At 43.6% G+C, this 19,258-nt stretch overlaps 1 protein-coding gene across 1 annotated transcript; it reads right to left on the bottom strand.

Annotated features, from left to right (window-relative positions):
- Window positions 1-13,283: 13,283 nt before the first annotated feature.
- On the bottom strand, window positions 13,284-17,815 carry LOC110703505 (nucleolar transcription factor 1-B-like). The gene is made up of 6 exons (XM_021881309.1): window positions 17,770-17,815; window positions 14,625-14,743; window positions 14,264-14,534; window positions 14,055-14,185; window positions 13,731-13,970; window positions 13,284-13,445 (listed from the first exon to the last, which is right to left on the bottom strand). The coding sequence occupies exons 1-6, from the start codon at window positions 17,813-17,815 to the stop codon at window positions 13,284-13,286; spliced, it is 969 nt and encodes a 322-aa protein (XP_021737001.1).
- Between the last annotated feature and the right edge of the window lie 1,443 nt (window positions 17,816-19,258).

The raw sequence follows: 19,258 nt of genomic DNA, 5'->3' as shown, positions 1-19,258 counted from the left end.
TGTTCTATTGCTCTTGCCGTTACGTTCAGGGTAATTTTACCAAGAGCTTGACGTCGAGTGTTTTCGTAGGCCCTTATCCTTGTGTAGACGGAGTTAGATCTTCATCCCTTATGCCTAGCGTTCTCGCAGTTATAAGTGGACATATGTTGATGGCCTATCCATTGTTTAAAAGAGTCATAGGAACATTCATTCTCTTGCAAACTACTGTGAGGTTTAATGCCTTGTGATGTTTGTCACCTTCTAGAGGTAAATCCTTGTTAGAAAAGGTGATCAAATTAATTGGACTAGGAAGATTACTTGTGAGGAAGTTGGCTAATCCCTCAGGAGTAGTGTCAGAATCTATCCCAATTTTGTCCAAGGCGCTCATTACAACCAACCTATGTTCTCGAGATGTTGCAAAAAGTTTCCGTATGTTCATCTCAACTTTCGTTTTCCTAAACTGCTTAACAATATCATTGTCTTCAATGATAGGTATGGGAACTTGTTGTGTGTTAGGCATAGGTTGTGTTGAAACGGAAGGTTGCATTCTCCCGGATCTTGTGAGGACGTCTATCGATGAGTCTTCTTCAGCTTAAAAGTCATCCATGGCGTATGACACAGAAGGTGGAGATCCTACTAAGTCTTTTAAATAGACGTCTTCTTCATCACTGTCCCAAACTCCATTAATGGTTGCATCGTCTTCTTATGGAACTTGGACTAGTTTCTTTTCATCAATCATTTTCTGAACTAAATCCTTGAATTTAAAACAATTTTCGATAGTGTGACCCTCTGATTGCTGATACTGACAGTAATACCTATCTGTCCTTTTTAATGATTCGAATTGTCTTGGTTCGAGAGGTTTGATCTCACCACTCTCAAAGAGCATTTCGAACATTTGCGCATATGGGATCCCAATTGGAGTGTAAATATTATTGCTCTTCTAGGGTCTTTCAGTGACTTGTAAAGGAAAACAATTTGCCTCATAAGTCGTCCTCATGGATGTGAATTCTCTCTTAGGTACATGTTTTGGGAGTGGAACCTCGTCATATTTCTTTTGGGGTTCTTTTATAGCTTTAAGAGCTTCACGTAGTAAATGTGATACTTCCATCATAGACAGTGTGAGCAATTGTATATCTTCTTTAATTTCCAGTTCTGGAAGGCTATCCATGGCGTCGAAGAATGTCTTCTCGTCTTCTTCAATGGCACGGATTTCTTTGACAGGTTTAATGAGAGATGAGGGGTCAACCTCGTTTTCCTCATTTGAGATAGCCAGGGCATGAGCAAGAGGTGCATTATCAATGCTTGGCTTCTTACTGGCAGGGGGCAATGGCAGCTTGTTGTTGTCGATTAAGTCTTGGATAGCTTCCTTAAGCTTCCAACAATTTTCGGTGAGATGGCCCCTACCTTGGTGATACTTACAGTGTGCATTGGGGTTCCAATTAGCCGACCTCTTTACGACTGGTGGGTCCTCAAATGGTCCAATAGGAGTTATAAGACCTTTTGCATTTAATCGATCAAATGCGGTGTCATAACTCATGCCAATAGGAGTAAAGTTTCTCCTAAATGGTTTCTTTTGTCCTTGATCGTTCATTGCAAGGACTTCTCCTAAATTTAAAGTGCTAATGTTGTTTGAGTGGGTGGTTCTGGAAGAAGGGTTGTCGTTCTTCTTTCCTTTCCAGCCACTATTGGAGTTATTGTTGGCAGCTTTTAACTTAGCCAGGTCGTCTTCAATATTGATCCCAATGTCATAGACGACCTTGAAGGTATGTAGACTATTTTGATACTTGAGATACTTGGAATATTTTTCTTGAAGGTTCTTGATGAACAACCTCATAGACTATTTTTCACTTTGCACCTCAATCATCTTAGCTGAGGTTTCTCTTTCTGCTGGAGGATTTCAAGTTCCGTATGGTCGGTCTCAACTTGAATGTTGCACTTGTATCTATCAACGAAAGCGTTTGCTATGGACTCCCAGGTAGAGGTCTTTTCTTTCTCGAGAGAAAAGAACCATTGTTGGCAAACGGTCTCGAGAGATAGTGAGAACAAAGAGGGGAAAACCTTCTTATCGATACCCTTAATACTCATTATTGTCTCGAAGGCTCTTAAATGAAAATAAGGGTTGTCGGTTGCTCTGAATTTTGGGATGACGATGGCGTTGAACTTCTGCGGAAGAAGATCTTTGTCGACCGAGACCCCTTGTGAAGTAAGCCCTTGAATCTTGTAGTCGCTAGATAGCTTGCTTAGACTCTCTCGCATGAGGTCCATCTGTTGTTGTTTCACGGGATCATCGACATTAATTGTGAGGAGCTTTAGTGTTTCAGTCATGGTAACCGGTTGGTTCCTAAGCTCATTGACTTCTTCTTGTGTTTCCATTATGGTCTCAGCTTTCCTCTTGCGAGCTATGGGTTTGTCAAAAAGTTGGACTTGTACGAAGAGGTTGTCCTTGATTAACCGTCCTTCCTTTCTTGACCACGTGCTGTAATTTAAACCATTTTGCGTTTTAATTACCTGACGCAAATCGACTTGACTTTACGGTTTTTTAGAGAGGAGAAGATAAAATAAAATAAAAAAATGGGTGCATATTTTTGCCAAAAATAATGTACATATTTTTAGGGAACTAAGTATAGTTTTTTAAAATTGGAGGATTAATATCCGACTTACCCCCTAAAAAAATGACGGAAAAAACGCGCATGCAAGACTCCCTTAGGACATGGTCAAAGTGTGTGTATTGATGTGTGCGTTAAGTGTAAGTGACATGTTTGGACTCTTGTTTAAGACCATGGGACTTAGTGGCTAAACTCGATTAATGACTTAAACAAGTACTATTGACAGCGAAAATTAACTGAATTAATTAGCAAACTAATTAATTAGACACTAGGTGATGACTCGACCAATAATCCAAACTGTCGGCAAAACGACAGGACTAGCGTCGCACTTTGTAGCTTGGCGCCAGAAGACAGAGTTGTCGCCAGGCGCCACACTCCACAAAGTGGCGCTACAGTCCAGACTTTGGCGCCAATGCTGGAGCTTCAATCTGGGCCTTTTTTAGTGTTATTAGTCAATAGGGGTATGCCTAAAGTCATACGAGGTCAATTCTGATTAGGAATATTAGACTTTATTTACTCTAATTAATTAATTAATTAGGTAAAGTTCTTTAAGTCATTAATTTATTTAATCTCAACACAAGTCAAACAAACGGTTAAGAAAACATAGAATATATGCACAACAAATAATGCACAATTAAGCAAGTAGGCACAATATGATGCAATGAGTTTACAACCTAACTATGGCTCTAGTTCTCTAAAGTTCGGGATATGGTTTAGTCAAAGAGGGTCCATGGTTAATTGTCCGGATGCACCGCGCGGAAGCCTAACCGTGAAGGGCTGGCGCGAGTGGATGGGACACCGCGAGTTTTAGAAAAAACTCGCTTCCATGGTTTGGTGAATTCAACAATCTAGGATGTACCCATTGTTGCTCAGAGCGTTCAATCAGGTAGATGGAACATGAATTCCCAGAGGGTGATGTCCATATGTAGAACACGTATGGGTTTCAGAAAAGTGAGAAAAAGTTCAATTAGGAAGTAGGATAGAGCAAACAATACGAAAAACTGGTCGAAATTATAACGCATATTTCTGGATCAGTATTGGATGAATTTGGCACCAGCAAACAGAGACTGGCGCCAGGTTTTAGCTGTAGCGCATGGCGCCAATGATGGCGTCTGGTGCTACAGTTAAAATTATGGCGACAATGCTCTGGCCCCTGGCGCTAATTCCTACATGCCTCAGCAGCTTTCTGTGCTCGATAAAATTTTCTAGTTTTGCGCGGTGTTATTTCTGTCCTCGTTGTGAAAGATATTTCTCAAATTTCCTACGTGTAAAAATCCTATGTTTTTTACTCATTACGGATGGTCTTTCCAATGAGATCTTTTTTATGCATATGACAATAATGTTAAACAAAATTACGCACATGAAATACTTAGAACGTTTCGAGTCTCATCGACGCATTCTAAATCCTTGCCGAAACAAATTTGGGAATTAACATAGAAGTCCTCCCCAGTGGAGTCGCCAAAAACTATAGGGAATAATTTCAAGCATTAACCCCCTAGCTTGAACCCCACTGTGATCATATACTAAAGTACGGTGGCGTCCCAAAGGGAAGAAGATAGAGCAAAAGAGTCGGCAACAAGTTTTTTAGGAACTTGTAAACTGTTCACGAGGTGAAGGTTACACCCCTTAACGATCCAAGAGATCGTCAACTCCATAAGGTCTTGAACCAAATAAGGGTTCGGGGATGAAGGTACAAATCCAACCTAAAAGAGATTGAACTTGCCCTAATAATAGGCCTCTACTTTATTCTGATCGTATTCATGTGCGCTTTCTGACTAACATACAATCAATAAGATTAACCCTAATCCTGTTTAATCTATGTTGGTTAAATATTAATGCACAAATAAATCTATTATTGGCGATGACTTGAATTTATAATCAAATTAAACCTAAACAAGAATATTAATTATTTAATTAAGAGTGATTATAAGTACATATTCCCTTTAAACATGCATAAAAGGTGTGATCAAGCAATAACAATAAATATTAAGCAACATAATAAATAATCAATAATAATTATCATAATCATAACAATCATAAGTAAAAATAATCATCATTATAACAATTATAATCATAAAATCATAAAGTATAATCATAATAACAATCATAATAATAATAATAATAATCATGTTAAAGCATAGCAGGATCCTAGGCATGATACTAACAAGATTAATAATAAACCCTAACATGTCACTAAGCAATAAAAATCAAAGCTTTAACCCTAACATGATACTAACAATCATAAATATTAGGAAGAACATAGGAAGCATCGTAACAATCATAATAAGCATATTTGATATTATAGTTACCCTAGACATAATACTAGGAATCAAAATAACAATCTAAACATGATTTCTACATGATGATATCAATAAAAAACCATTAAAGCACTTACTTTGATGCCTCGTACCTCTTTCTAATAACAAAATACACACGTTAGTAACTTTAAGGAAAATAATAAATTAAATAATAAATGAAATATAGATTTGGGACCAAACCCTCAGAAATTAAACCTTTCACGTCTAGGCGAAGGCAACTTTAAATATTGCTAGGTGTTTCTAGATCAAATGAATGCGGAATTTTGTATAGAAAAAGCGAGTTTAGAAAAAGAGAGAGAGAGATGGTGAATGAGAAGAGAATGAGAGAGAATTGATGAATGAAAACTGGTTGTAGGTCAATGAAAACGGAGTTTTTACGACGTTATTTATAGAGAAAATCAGCCAAAAAGATAAAATTATCAAAACAGAGTCTGGCGCATGAAAAACAAGGTTGGCGCCAACGCTGGCCATTGGCACCAGACGCTAACCGTCACGCAAGGCGCAAAGGCTAGCGCTAGGCGCTACAGTTAGCGTTAACGCTGACATGGAAATTTACGCGTTTTCCTAAAATAAGAAAATCAGATAAAAATTGCCGTACAGGAGGATAAAATCGTATTTCCGTCAAAAATGCTCTTTGATTTAGATTAAAACTCTGAAAAGTCAACAAAAGTCAATTTATCAATGCTAATTGAATTAGGAATGAAAAGAACCTTCTAGAAGAATCTAGAAGACTAAAACCATTCCTAATTTCATTAGGAATGATAAATCTATATTAGGCCCTCCCTAATTTGGGTATTTTATACCCTGCCAAGTGGGCCAATCAGAGCATGACACATGTCACTGGAAGGGTCGCCTACTTGGACCTTCCAAATGGTGACACGTGTCGAGCAGATATTGCCACCTGGGAATGGCGGCTTTCAAGGCCCAAATCCCAAAGGACCTTATAAATAGAGACATTCTTACATTTATGAGAGGGAGATAGAAAAAACACGTAATACGAGACAACACGTCACTCTTGCATTTATTACAGAGCTGTCGTTTTCAAGGAACTGACAGCACTTTACCTGAGCTTGGAATCCAAGCAGATAACTTTACTTCCGCACATTTTATTACCGAACGTTTACTAACTTCATCTTCGGAGGCGGACCACCAACCATCCGGCGGTCCGTTTGCTTTGCAGGTACAGGCGTTCGTTGCTGAACCCAATTTCAGTGTTGTAACACTCCCAAGGGACAAAAACCCCCAAAACATTTGGCGCCGTCTGTGGGGAGAGTACCTCTGAAATTGCTTCACAAGTCCCTGTACCGAATCCAGAGGCCAATCGGCCTCTAGAAGACATACTGGTCCAGACGGATCATGACTCGGGTGACGACGCTGATGTCGAAACCTATGTGGACCCAAACGGATCCCTCATCTCTAAACGCATCCGCAGTAAGGAAAAGCGGGAGCGTCATACTGATCGGGCAGGGCCAAGAAAAACTGCTGGTTAGCCAAAGAAGCTCTCGGGGCGGCCGGGTGATCCTTCCCAGGCGGCAGGATCGACTCCCGTCACTCGAGATGAACTCATGAGACTCCTGAGCAGTCTCAGGGGTGAAATCAAACAACTCGCCTCCAAGAAATCGCCTACTCCTAGAAAGGAGCAGTCGGCCAAGAGGCCAGCCCAAGCTGGTAAACAGAAGTCGGTCAGGGACCGACAGCCGAATCCTCACCCTGAGAAGACTCGGCCCCAATTTGACCTTACCAGGCTCCGTTTCCCAAAAACGGGCACAAGAAAATCCATCCAGCACATACAGCCGGATGGTAGCAAGAAAACATTCTCTGATGCTCGGCAATACATTGAGCAGAAGAAGACCCAGCTATCAGAGTCGGCTTCAACGTCGACTTATCATGACAGCTTTTGGAATACCTCTGTGCGGTGTTCCCAGTCTATGCATGAGACCCCAGCGAGCAGCCCACGGATTCAGTATTTCCCTCATATGATCCAGTCGGCCCAGTACATGGCTCAACCATTGTACCAGGCACCGGCTTTACCTTACATGCAGCCTGCCCTCTTTGGAGGACAGGCGGCATACGGCTATCAGCCGATGGACTAGCAGCTTAGGCTGCAACACCTTGGAGATCAACCCTCTGCATTCTCCAGGGAAATAACTGAAGCCGTACAACCGGCTAAAGTTAAAAACGTTCTGGTTGGGGCCTATGACGGGACCTCCAACCAAGAAGACCACTTGCTAGCAAACACTCATCTCATGTATTTACGGGGGTTGGATGATGTCGTATGGTGTCGTTGCTTTCCAGCCACCCTGAAGGGCATAGCCCAGCAGTGGTTTGGCAATCTACCGGCTGGTTGCATAAATAGCTTCAAGACGCTTGCGTTCTTGTTTGCTTCAAACTTCTCTATCAACATTCCTGCCAAAAGACAAGTCTTGACTTGGGCAATGTACAGCAAGGAGATAGAGAGGGCTTGCGTTCCTATGTCAGGCAGTTCAATCTGGTCCGAATCTAGATTCATGGGCTGTCTGCTGAGGTCGCTTTCACAGACTTTTTTAAGGGTCTGAAGGACGGGTCTACTTTTAAGTACGAACTCGTCCGCAAACAAATCTTTACTCTGCAAGGAGCCTTGCGGGAGGCGGAAACCTATATATAGGCGACCGAACTCTGCTCCTCCAATAAGCAGTCGGACCATAAGAAGTCCGACCGACAGAAAGAGAGTCGGCCTGCTCAGCCGGCTCCTAAGCCAGAAGAGAGCAAAAAGAAAAAACAAGTCTGGGCCATTGATAACTCTGATCAACTGGCCTAGAAGAAGAAAAAAGAGTGGAAACCGTACGTCCCAAGGTACGAATTCTACAAGGACTGTTGCTCCATTCTCTTGGAAATTAAGGATCGGCTGACTCTGGAGAAGCCGACTCCTATGAAAGGTTCCGCTCAAAATCGGAACAAGAACAAGCATTGCCATTTCCATGAGGATGTCGGCCATGACACGAACGACTGCTTCAGTCTCAAGCAGGATTTCGACCGTCTTGCCAACAAAGGACAGCTGAAGTCCTATGTGAAGTCCAAAGTGACTTCAAAGGCAAATCCGGGGCAATCCAAGAAAACGACTCTCCAACCTGTTGTGAGTGCCGAAACTGATGAAGATCCGGTGTACACCATAACAGGTGGCTTTGCTGGTGGTGTCCCGACCATTCGGGGCACCAAGGACCATTTGAGGAAGATGGTCAACTATGTTTAGGAAGGAGAGGCGGTAGGCACATCCGCCTTCCCTAAAGTTGTCATCACCGAGCAGGACAGAGGCAAAGTCCGTCGGTCGCATGATGACCCTGTGGTCATTGAATGCAAAGTGGCCAACCAGCTGGTTGGTCGAATCCTGATTAACACAGGAAGCTCCTCAGACCTCATCAACTCAAATGCTTGTCCAATCTTAAATACAAGCCGGACAGCATGATGGAGGTCTGCCACACCCTTGTTGGGTTTGGGGGAGGACTTGTGCACCCAGTCTGACGCATTGACTTACCAGTCCGACTGGGAAGCAGGGGGGACGGTCGGCACATGACCATCTGTTTCCTAGTGGTTGAAGAGCTCACAGCTTACAACCTCATCTTTGGCCGACCCACCCTTAATGAGTGTAAGGCCATCACCATCCCTGCTCTGATGCTACTCAAGTATGAAAAGGATGATTGAACAGTCGGTTCCCTCAGTGGGGACTAAAAGACGGCTCGAGAGAGTTATCTCTCGGACGTCAAGCCCGCGGCCGTAGCATCTGGCCGGGGCAAGCAAACGATCATCCTCAACGATGTCGAGGGAGAACAGTCGGCCCCACCATCCGGAAAGAAAAGAAAGACTGATTAGCTGGTGGTGGTCAAAAAAGAGAAGCAATAGCAATCACTGACCGGGGAAGGGTCGGATGATCTCCGTCCCCAGCCTGCTGGTGAACACATTGATATCCCTCTGGATGATAGTCGTCCAGAGCGGGCGGTTAAGGTGGGGACGGTTGCATTTGCAAAGATGGGTGAAAGCCTTCACCAGCTGCTGAGAGAATTCAAAGACATATTTGCATTTGAAGTGGAGGAGATGCCAGGCATCAGCCCGGACCTCGCTGTCCACAAACTCGCCGTGGATCCCAAAAAGAAGCCCATCCGGCAAAAGAAAAGAAATCATGGCGAAGAAAGAAGTCAAGCGGCAGCCGCCGAAGTTAAAAAGCTGCTGGATGCCAAGTTCATTCGGCCGTGCAATTTCCCTGAGCGGGTAGCTAACGTTGTGTTAGTAAAAAAGCCGAATGGAACTTGGCGGATGTGTGTTGACTACACAGACCTCAACAAGGCATGTCCAAAGGATAGTTATCCATTGCCTAAGATCGACAGTCTGGTCGACTTAACAGCCGGACATGCCCTGATGAGTTTTATGGACGCCTATTCAGGCTTCCACCAGATCCCCCTGTGGAAAAAAGATCAAGAAAAGACGACATTCGTCACTGATCAGGGGTTGTTCTGTTATACGGTGATGCCGTTTGGTTTGAAAAATGCGCCTGCTACTTTCCAACGAATGATTAATACGGTCTTCATAAATCAAATCGGAAAGAATGTAGAGGCGTACATTGATGACATGATAGTCAAATCCAAATAACAGGCGGATCATCTTGCAAATCTCCAAGAAACATTCGCCACACTCAGGCGGCACAAGGTCATGCTAAACCCGAAAAAGTGTGTCTTTGGCGTTGAGTCTGGGAAGTTTCTCGGATTTTTTATTGACCAAAGGGGAATAGAGGCTAACCCTGAGAAAATACAAGCGGTAATCGACATGCAGTCGCCCTGTACTGTGAAGGAAGTGCAAAAATTAACAGGTTGTCTGGCGGCCTTGGGGAGATTCCTCAGTCGGTCAGGCGACAAGTGTCTCTACTTCTTCCAGGCAATCAAAAATAAGACCAACTTTGATTGGGGGGATGATGCAGAGGCGGCCTTTCAAAAGCTAAAAACTCATTTGTACTCTTTGCCAAGGCTTGTCAGCCCTTTGCCCAAAGAGAAGCTCTTCATGTACTTAGCCGTCTCTGATCATGCCCTCAGTGTTGTTCTCTTAGCTGAAAGAGACGGCATCCATCTCCCAGTGTATTTCATTAGCCATGTTTTGAGGAACGCAGAGCTTCGGTACCCCATGGTTGAGAAATTCGGCCTTGCCCTTTACATGGCCATCAAGAAGCTAAAACCCTACTTCTTGGCGCATGCGGTACAGGTCTATACTGACCAACCGATCAAGCGGCCACTCACAACCTTGGAGTCTTCTTGACAAATGCTTAAATGGGCAATTGAAATGCAAGGATTAGAAATCACTTTATTGTCGAAATGACAAGGCCGGTTGTACCGGACAATACTGACCAGGTTTGGAAAGTGTATGTGGACGGGAGCTCCACTATGGACGGCTGTGGTGCAGGGATTATCTGTCAGTCACCTAAAGGAGATAAGTACGAATATGCACTATAGTTCAAGTTCCAGGTCTCTAACAATGAGGCCGAGTATGAGGCCCTGCTGGCCGGTATTCGGTATTGCAAGGCGGTAGGGGCAAAGAAGATTGACGCCTGCTCTAACTCTCAACTAGTCGTACACCAGGTCAATGGAACGTACGAGGCCACTCATCCGGCCATGATAAAATATTTGCAGGCGGTCAAAAGTGAAGTTGGGACACTTGAGGAGTTCCATTTAAATCAGGTGCCCAGGTGCCCAGAACTAGCATCATCCACCTCCTGTGAAACACCTCGGTCGGTCTTCTAGGAAGTCATGGAAAAGTGAAGTATATCTGATGAAGACCCCATTGGAATTCTCGACCGAAGCTCTACCTGGATGGACATCATCCGGGCTTATCTTGTAGACGGTACGCTCCCTGATTCACCTCAGGAGGCGGCTGTTCTGAAGAAGAAAGCGGTAAACTTCGAGCTAAATCAAGGAGAACTCTTCAAAACTTGTTTCCTGAAACCCCTGTTGAAGGGTAAAGAGGTCCTCGAAGATTTGCATGCGGGGTTCTGCGCCTCCCATATAGGCGGCAGGTCTCTAGCTGCCAAGGCCAGGCGACTCTATTTTTGGCCAACTCTAGAGTCGGATGCTATGAAAATGGTCAAAAAGTGTGACAAGTGTTAAATATTTGGCAAGCTCATCCATCGTCCGGCCACAGACCTGACGGCCATCCACAGCCCAATACCCTTTGCCAAATGGGGCATGGACATACTTGGGCCTTACACCGCGGCCCCAGGCGGTAAGCGCTACATATTGGTAGCTGTGGATTACTTTACCAAGTGGGTAGAGGCGGAGGTGGTCAAAAACATTAAGACAAATGACGTTATTTCCTTCATCTGGAGGAATATTATCACTCGCTTCGGGGTGCCCGTGTCTATGGTTTTTTACAATGGTCCTCAATTTGAAACACCTCAACTCAAGACTTGGCTGGGAGAGCAAGGGGTCTCAAGCTTCTTTGCATCAGTCGGTCAGCCCCAAGCAAAAGGCTAGGTTGAAGCCTTCAACAAGCTGATCTTAGACGAGATTAAAAAGAAAGTTGAACGGGCTGGTGGTCTTTGGGCGGATAAATTACCACATGTCCTCTGGTCCATCAGAATGACTGCTAAAGGGGCAACTAGAAAAACCCCTTTCCTCATGGTGTATGGTGCAGAAGCTATCCTACCCATTGAACACTATGAGCCGACTCTTCGGATCATGTTATATGATTAAGAAGCTAACTGTGAGGCCATGCGGCTAGCATTGGACTCACTTCCAGAGCGCAGGGGCAATGTTGCCTTGCGCCGTGAGATTTACCGTCTGAGAATGACACGGGCTTACAACAAAAGAGTACACAAGCGTCCTCTCAAAGTGGGAGACTTTGTGCTAAGGAAAATGGAGGCAATCGGTAGGGCGAATGAGCAGGGAAAGTTGACCCCAAATTGGGAAGGTCCCTACCGAATATATGAGGAAGTAAGAGACGGCAGGCAGCTTCCTAGAACTTGGAATGTGGAAAACTTGAAAAAGTACCATTTCTAAGTACAAATGTAAATACTTGATCAAACTGTCATTTCAAACTTTGCTAATGAGAATATGCCTTCATTTTCCAAATTTTCTTTTTATTATTAGTGTCGCACGTAAAAAATACAGACGGCCAATGTATTTGGGTAATGTCTGTCCCAATAAAAGACGCCCCAACCTTTATGAAGGAGCCGACTACTCTAGAGCAGTCGTTCCTACGAAATTCTTTGACCATTATGTTAACACTTAAGGAATAACTGCTTAAATCTCTAAAAGGCCTAAGGCCAGATAAAATCATTTTGAGGCCAATGTCCGGATATTAAGAAAAACAGATAGAGACCGAATGGTCACAATCTACTCCAACATGAGTATGACCGACTGCTTCAATATGAGTCAGATAACCGACGACGCCCATTCGGGCGAATTCATCGAGGAGAAGCATCTCCCATTTGGGTGGCACATTGCTCTACAAATTACATCAAACAGCCCTACAAATGCTAAGGCAGCATCCGCAGTTGTTTGTTTTAATCGAAAGTGAAATCTAAAAGGCCTGAATTTTCCAACTGTTCCAGCACAGCCAGAACAGGGTCACTGTTTCATAAGTAGAGGCTATTGAGGCATTAGGCCGGATGCGCTTGATTTTTCTCTTGGGAAAGACAGGCGGAAGATTTTTGCTGATCTACAAGTCAAGTTAATTACTGAGGCCCATGGCAAGATACGCCTGTTTTCTGCCCAAACGCAGGACAGACGAACCTGCGGGCCGGATGCACGTGCACTTTGCTCTTGGGGTAGACAGGCGGACTATTTACACGAGGCCTTTGGCCGGATGCGCTTGTTCTTAGCTCTTGGGGCAAAACAGGCGAAGGATTTCTTTTCAAATTTGCTAAGGCAAGAATTTTGTATCTCGTTTGAGCCAATGGTCGAATGAAAACAATTATTCATTAGCTCCGGATGGCCGTCTGTCGCGTGGTTTGGGGCAATCACCATAGTGATTGATTGACTTAGAAACCATGCATACTCTTTTAAGTATCAATAATTTCTAAGTCAATCAATCCACTCAACCTAAACCACTCGACATCCGTCCAGGGGCAAGAACATTCGCATGTTATATAGGTTATAATACTTAGCCAAAAAACATGCAATAAAATTTTTTTTTAGAAAAAAAACAACAACAATATGAATAACTTCAGCGAAACGGCCGAATGGTTTTAGATTAATAGACCCAATCGCCACTAGACGATCGGATAAGATTGTTTGCTGGCCACGCCAAAGAAATTGTTAAATTACCCGACCCCTCGGTCGGTAAAGATACATGGATACTCGGCACGCAGGCCGGAAGATGAAATGTATGGTCATTCGGCCGCAGAAATAACTACTAAAAAGCTTTAAGGGGCAGAGGGATTATCAGCATTGGCAGCCGCATCATCAGTTGTCGGCTGCTCTTCATTTTCATCATCTTCCTCTTCCCCGCCTTCGTCCCCTAAAGAGCCTGAAGAGGAGTCGGCCTCATCACCATCAGCGTCATCCTTGTTCGCCTCCTTTTCAGCCTAGCGAAGGAGTTCAGCATTGAAATCCTCGTTTGCTTGATCAAACTTAGATTTTCAGATGCCAAAATCAGCACCCGGTTGTACCGCCTCCCATGCCGTCCGCATGATGGTATCGTAGTCTTCCATTATTTGTTTGACAAGGGCCTGCTTCTCCTCCTCAGCCCGGGACTAGAACTTGGCCTTCAGCTGCTGTTGCTGGTTCGCTAGGCGCCCCTCCAGGCGGCCAACCCGCTCCTTGGCCCTCTCGGCCTCTTCCTTATCCTCTTAAAGAGGCTCAAGATTTACCTTGATGCCTTTAATCTCGGCGTTAAGGTCGTTAATTTTGGAGCGAGCCGAATCCAGGTTTTTCTTCACCTGCAGGTTGGTGTCCGCCTGGGAATACATCATATCAAGGGTCAAAAGTTCATTCTGAGCAATTTCAAATTGAGCTCGGTCTAAGGCGGACTCAGCTCGAGCTTTAGCAGATGTTACCTCCTTAGTCTTCTCCTGGATTGGCCTTCTTAGCCCTTGGACGCGCAGCATGGCCTGGAAATGAGAAAAGATCCGAATGGTCAAGACCAGTCGGATATGTGCTTAAATATTAAGGAAAATGTAGCTAACTTTTTTTACCTCACAGAGGTTCCCCAAGATGGCATCCAAGTTAAGGGTGTCGACTCCTCTCACGGATGCCTTGTCCTCTGGATCGAGCGACCGCAACATCTCCTTGGCCATCTGGACGACGGTCGGCCTTTGCACAGGAACTGCAAAATTATAAGTTAATCAAGAAAGTTCTAAGAAACTATCTTGATACTGGAATTCAATGAAGATGCGGCTTAAACCGTCCGGCTGAGCCTCCTCCTCCTTCCCATGACGCCTCTTCTCTCCTGCTGAGCCGACAGCAGTGCTGGGTTGCTTAAAGCCACCCTTCGATGCCTGAGTGGCATCCGGTTTGCTGACCTCCCTATCAGCATCGAGAGTAGAGACGTCCCCTCTCCTGGGCTTGTGAGTGACGTGCTTCCGGCTCTTGCCGGATGCACTCACATCACCCGCCCCTGTTTTTTTAATTTTGGGTTGGAATTGCTTGGAGGGAGAAGGCCTGGTGGAAACACTCTGCATGAACAAAAAGCAAGGCATCAGAAAAGCAGGCGGGCAAAATTTAACCTTTATTGAAAATATATGTCCCGTGTCATAAACAGCTACCTTGGGAGTTCCGGCTGCTTTCTGCTCGTCATTCGCCCTTTTAAGGACGTTAGTGCGGTACTTTGCTGCAGAGACGGCAGCCGGCTTCTTTGTTGCCGAGAGCTTTTCCATTGCTTTGTCTGCACCAAAAGAAAAAGTTAGGTTTTATAAACAAACATTGAAAAACATTTTAAAGTTTGCATAAGATCAGACGGCCGACTACCTCTAGGCATCTCAGAACTTAGCCCTCAAGCGGCCAAGTACACCCCATCTTCTAGCCACTTGTAAAGGGGAATGTAGCTTTGGGGGACGACTATTTTCTCCCCATGCAACAGAACCCTGTCAAAAATTTCCTCCTGGACCCGCCTAGAGAGAGGGGGCAAGGCGCTCTTACCAGCCAGGAGGGGCGGATCCTTGTTCCACCTATTATATTTTTGGTTCAGTCGGCTTTTACAGGAATGGACAATGTAGAACTTTGTTCTCCAGTCCTTCCATTTGTTCTCCTTACCGACTGCCATCATGTACCCCTTGCAGGTGGACAAGGTGTACTAGCCTTCGCCGCCCTTGGCAGGCGCTCGGCTAAGATAATGCATGTGGGCGAATGCCTCAAAGTTGGGATCCACCTCCAGCATTTCACATGCGGCAACGTACCCGATAATATTGATCTAGGAATTCAGTACAAGTTGCCAGATACCCAGCTGGTATCCGCCCAAAATCCTCTCCACGGCCAGATGAAGAGGGAAGCGTAAACCAGCCTCAAGGACCGCCTCGTAGCAGCCGAAGGCTTGGTCCTTATAACTGGCCAGGGAAGGCCAGGTTATAGTATCAATCCTTGTTGGGGACAGACAAGGAAAAGCCATGCCCCATTACGGTCTTGCGCCTGAAATTGGCAAGACCGGATGTCATAGAGGTCCGCTTGCTTTGCGGAACATGGTGATAGTAGGGGGCGCGTTCCAAGCGCCTGGAAGCACTCGGCTCCACCCAGCCTTCCCCTTTTTCTACTGACAAGGATTCCCTTTCAGTTTCTATTTTTGCTCGGGCTTCTTCTGAATTAACTGGGGCGCTATCAGAAGATGACGAGGCTGAATCGTCATCGGAGCTTTCCCAAGAACAAAGGGACTGCCGGCTAGGGCCAGCAGGGTCCTCCCCTAGAATCTCCTCCGACGCCTGTTCTGAAAGCTCGGACTGGTACTGACTGTCGGCTTCTCTTAGAATAGTATCACTAGGGGTGCCGCTTGAAGAAGGGAGAGAGTAGTATGTTGGAGTTTGGGAAAGGTCAGAAGAAGGGTTTGGGGGGTGCTCAGAAATTTCGCTAACTGGCACCCTAATGGAGCCATCTGAATTTTGAGTCTAACTGTCCGAATGGTAAAAGGAACCATCCGACCTATATCTCCTTATTGTCTACTTTGTTCGAGCCATTGTGTCCTGCAGATGCACAAACACTGTCGGATTTGGAGATGTACTTAAAGGAAATTTCTCGAACGAGCATTCGGCACTCCTGGTTCTAGATTCAGCCGTCCCCGGTGACCGGCTGATCGCTAACCTAGGTCGTGCCGTGTACGTTTGGGAAACCATTCGAATAAATGAAAAATACAAGAAAAAATAAAAGAAAAGAGCAAGTGGTTACCTTAGAAGAAGGTTTTGTGAGACGCCATGTTAGCTGAACAGTTGAACAGAAAGGCCGAGCGTCGGATGCTTGACAAAGTTGGGGTATTTGAGAGTCTTTTGAAAGTCAAAAGTCCAGAGATTCTCCAAAGATTCTCCAAAGAAATCGTCACAGGCGAAGGGAAGATGTTTGAAGAATCAGACGATGAATCTATTATAGACTCTAGGGAAGCTGAAAATTTAGGCCTTGTGGCCATTACTGAGTCTTTATTTTCTACAACTAAGGAGGAATATCCCAAAGAGGATTCTTCTCTTGATGTACTCTCTTTTTATTTTAATATGAGCTCTATTTTCGAGTATATGCCTTCTCTTGAATCTTTCGAATCCTATAACAATCAATCTAATGAAGATGATAACGTTATAAATTGGTTAAACTACTGAATAAACGAGAACAAAAGAACCCTATCGTTGAAGAAACTGAAATAGTTAATATAGGAACTAACGAAAATAAGAGAGAAGTCAAAATTTGCTTAACTCTAAATCCGAAAGAGCGATCGACCCTCATATCGACGCTCAAAGAATTCGAAGACATGTTTACTTGGTCATACAAGGACATGCCTGGAATAGATAGGGAAATCGCGGAACATAGCATTCCCTTGAACCCTACTTCTAAACAAGTAAAACAAAAACTACGACGAATGAAACCTGATGTCGCATTAAAAATAAAAGAAGAAGTACAAAAATAGTTGGAAGCCGGTTTTATTCGTGTATGTAATTACCCAGAATGGGTAGCGAACATCGTTCCAGTCCCTAAAAAGGATGGACGAGTTCGCATGTGTGTCGACTTTAAGGATCTTAATAAAGCTAGCCCTAAAGACGATTTTCCTCTACCACATATTGATATATTGGTAGATAACACAGCTAAACATGCGATGTTATCCTTTATGGATGGTTACGCAGGTTACAACCAAATTTTATTGGCAAAAGAAGATGAAGAAAAGACATGCTTATTACCCCTGGGGTACGTATTGCTACACAGTTATGCCATTTGGTTTAAAAAATGCAGGAGCTACGTACAAAAGAACGGGTACGACTCTCTTGCACTATATGATGTATAAAGAAATAGAAGTGTATGTGTATGATATGATCGTAAAGTCCAATGATAAAATGGGACATATAAAAGCTTTACGTAAATTTTACACTCGCATAAAAGAATATAAAATGCGATTGAATCCACAAAAATGCACCTTCAGAGTAACTTCTGGTAAGTTACTCGGATACGTTGCAAGCACACGTGGCATCGAGATCAATCCCTCTAAAATAAAGGCAATTGTTGACATGCCTCCCCCTCAAACAGAAAAAGAAATTAGGGGATTCCTTGGAAAATTACAATACATTAGTCGATTTATCAACAAATTGACTATGACTTGTGAGTCAATATTTAAAAAATTGAAAAAAGAGGAGAAACATGAATGGGATGATCAATACCAAAAGGCCTTTGAGAAAATCAAAGACTATCTCAAAAGTCCACCAATTTTAGAACCACTAATACCCAAACTACCTCTTAGGCTATACATTACAGTTACAGACACAGCCACAAGCGCCATGTTAGCACAAGAGGTAGAAAAAGTCAAACGTGCAATATATTACATAAGTAAGAAATTCATCCTATACGAAACAAAATATAGCACCTTGGAAAAGACAAGCCTAGCATTAGTGTGGGCAACCAAAAAGTTACGACATTATATGTTACCACACACTACTAATGTGATTTCTTAACAAAATCCGATAAAGTATTTGTTTGAACAACCACCCATACAAGGAAGGATATCTAAGTGGTTGGTGATGTTGGCTGAATTTGAGCTAAAATAAATTCCTGAAAAATCAATGAAAGGAAAAGTAATTTCCGACTTTCTGGCACAACATCCAATTCAAACAAGTCGTGCAGAAACTACTCATCTTCCGGATGAAGAGATTCTCATGACACAAGATGATAAATGGGTAATGTACTTCGACGGTGCGTCCAGTCAAAAGGGATGTGGCGTAGGAGTGTTACTCATAAGTCCAGAGGAAGAACATACTCCAATCTCTGTTAAATTAGACTTTGAGGTTACTAATAATGCCGCAGAATGTGAAGCGTGCATTATTGGATTAGAAGCAGCGGCTAGCATAAGTATGCAAAAATTAGAGGTATATGGAGACTCCAGTTTGATTATAAATCATATAATAAAAATGGATAATAAAGAACTCCACAAAGATATTTTACCGAGCACACCTAGAGTTACTCATTGAGCATTTCGAACATATTGATTTCAAATATCTCCCAAGGGATGACAATCAATTTTCCGATGCACTAGCAAAATTAGCCTCAATGATCAACATTCTAGATCACTTAAATATGAGGCCATTATGCGTTGATAGAAGAGAAGAACTAGCGTATTGTAACGTAATAGAGGAAATAAATGACATTGAAGGAGACAATCCTTGGTATGATCATATCCTCCAATATATTACTCATGGCACATATCCCGAAAATATTTCATCGAAAGACCAACGAGCCTTACAACACTTGCGGCCCAATATGGTCTAATAAATGGTTAATTATGCCAAAAAGGACCTAATGGTCAAAGCCTACTATGTATAGGCCAACCGGAAGCCACACGCCTTATGGAAAATACTCACAAAGGTGTTTGTGGACCTCACATGAATGGTAAAATTCTTTCAAAAATAATTTCACGACAAGGGTACTATTGATCCACTATGGAACATGATTGCATACAATATGTTAAAAAATGTCCACAGTGCCAAATGTTCTCCAATTTACAACACCTTCCACCATCCGAACTATACAATCTCACTTCCCCTTGGCCTTTTTCGACTTGAGGAATTGACATAATTAGAAAAGTCTCTCCAACAGGATCAGGAGGGCACGAGTACGTATTAGTTGCTTCTTATGTGAATATCACTTCTAAACATGTCGCAAAGTTTCTCGAACGAAACTTATTTTGTAGATATGGAGTTCCACATGAACTAATTAGTGATCAGGGGTC

This window comes from Chenopodium quinoa, unplaced genomic scaffold, assembly GCF_001683475.1.
Source record: "Chenopodium quinoa cultivar QQ74 unplaced genomic scaffold, ASM168347v1, whole genome shotgun sequence".
NCBI classification, from domain to species: domain Eukaryota; kingdom Viridiplantae; phylum Streptophyta; class Magnoliopsida; order Caryophyllales; family Amaranthaceae; genus Chenopodium; species Chenopodium quinoa.
This window is presented reverse-complemented; position numbering and strand designations above follow the sequence as displayed.

What these genes read in the sequence shown, in the direction of transcription:
- LOC110703505 (XM_021881309.1), bottom strand. Translation starts at nt 17,815, where the DNA reads ATGGCGCTTGTGGCTGTGTCTGTAACTGTAATGTATAGCCTAAGAG. An exon ending in AAGCAGCCGGAACTCCCAAG is followed by an intron (nt 14,535 to 14,624) that starts GTAGCTGTTTAT and finishes TTGTTCATGCAG; the next exon opens with AGTGTTTCCACCAGGCCTTC. An exon ending in TCTTGGGGAACCTCTGTGAG is followed by an intron (nt 13,971 to 14,054) that starts GTAAAAAAAGTT and finishes TCTCATTTCCAG; the next exon opens with GCCATGCTGCGCGTCCAAGG.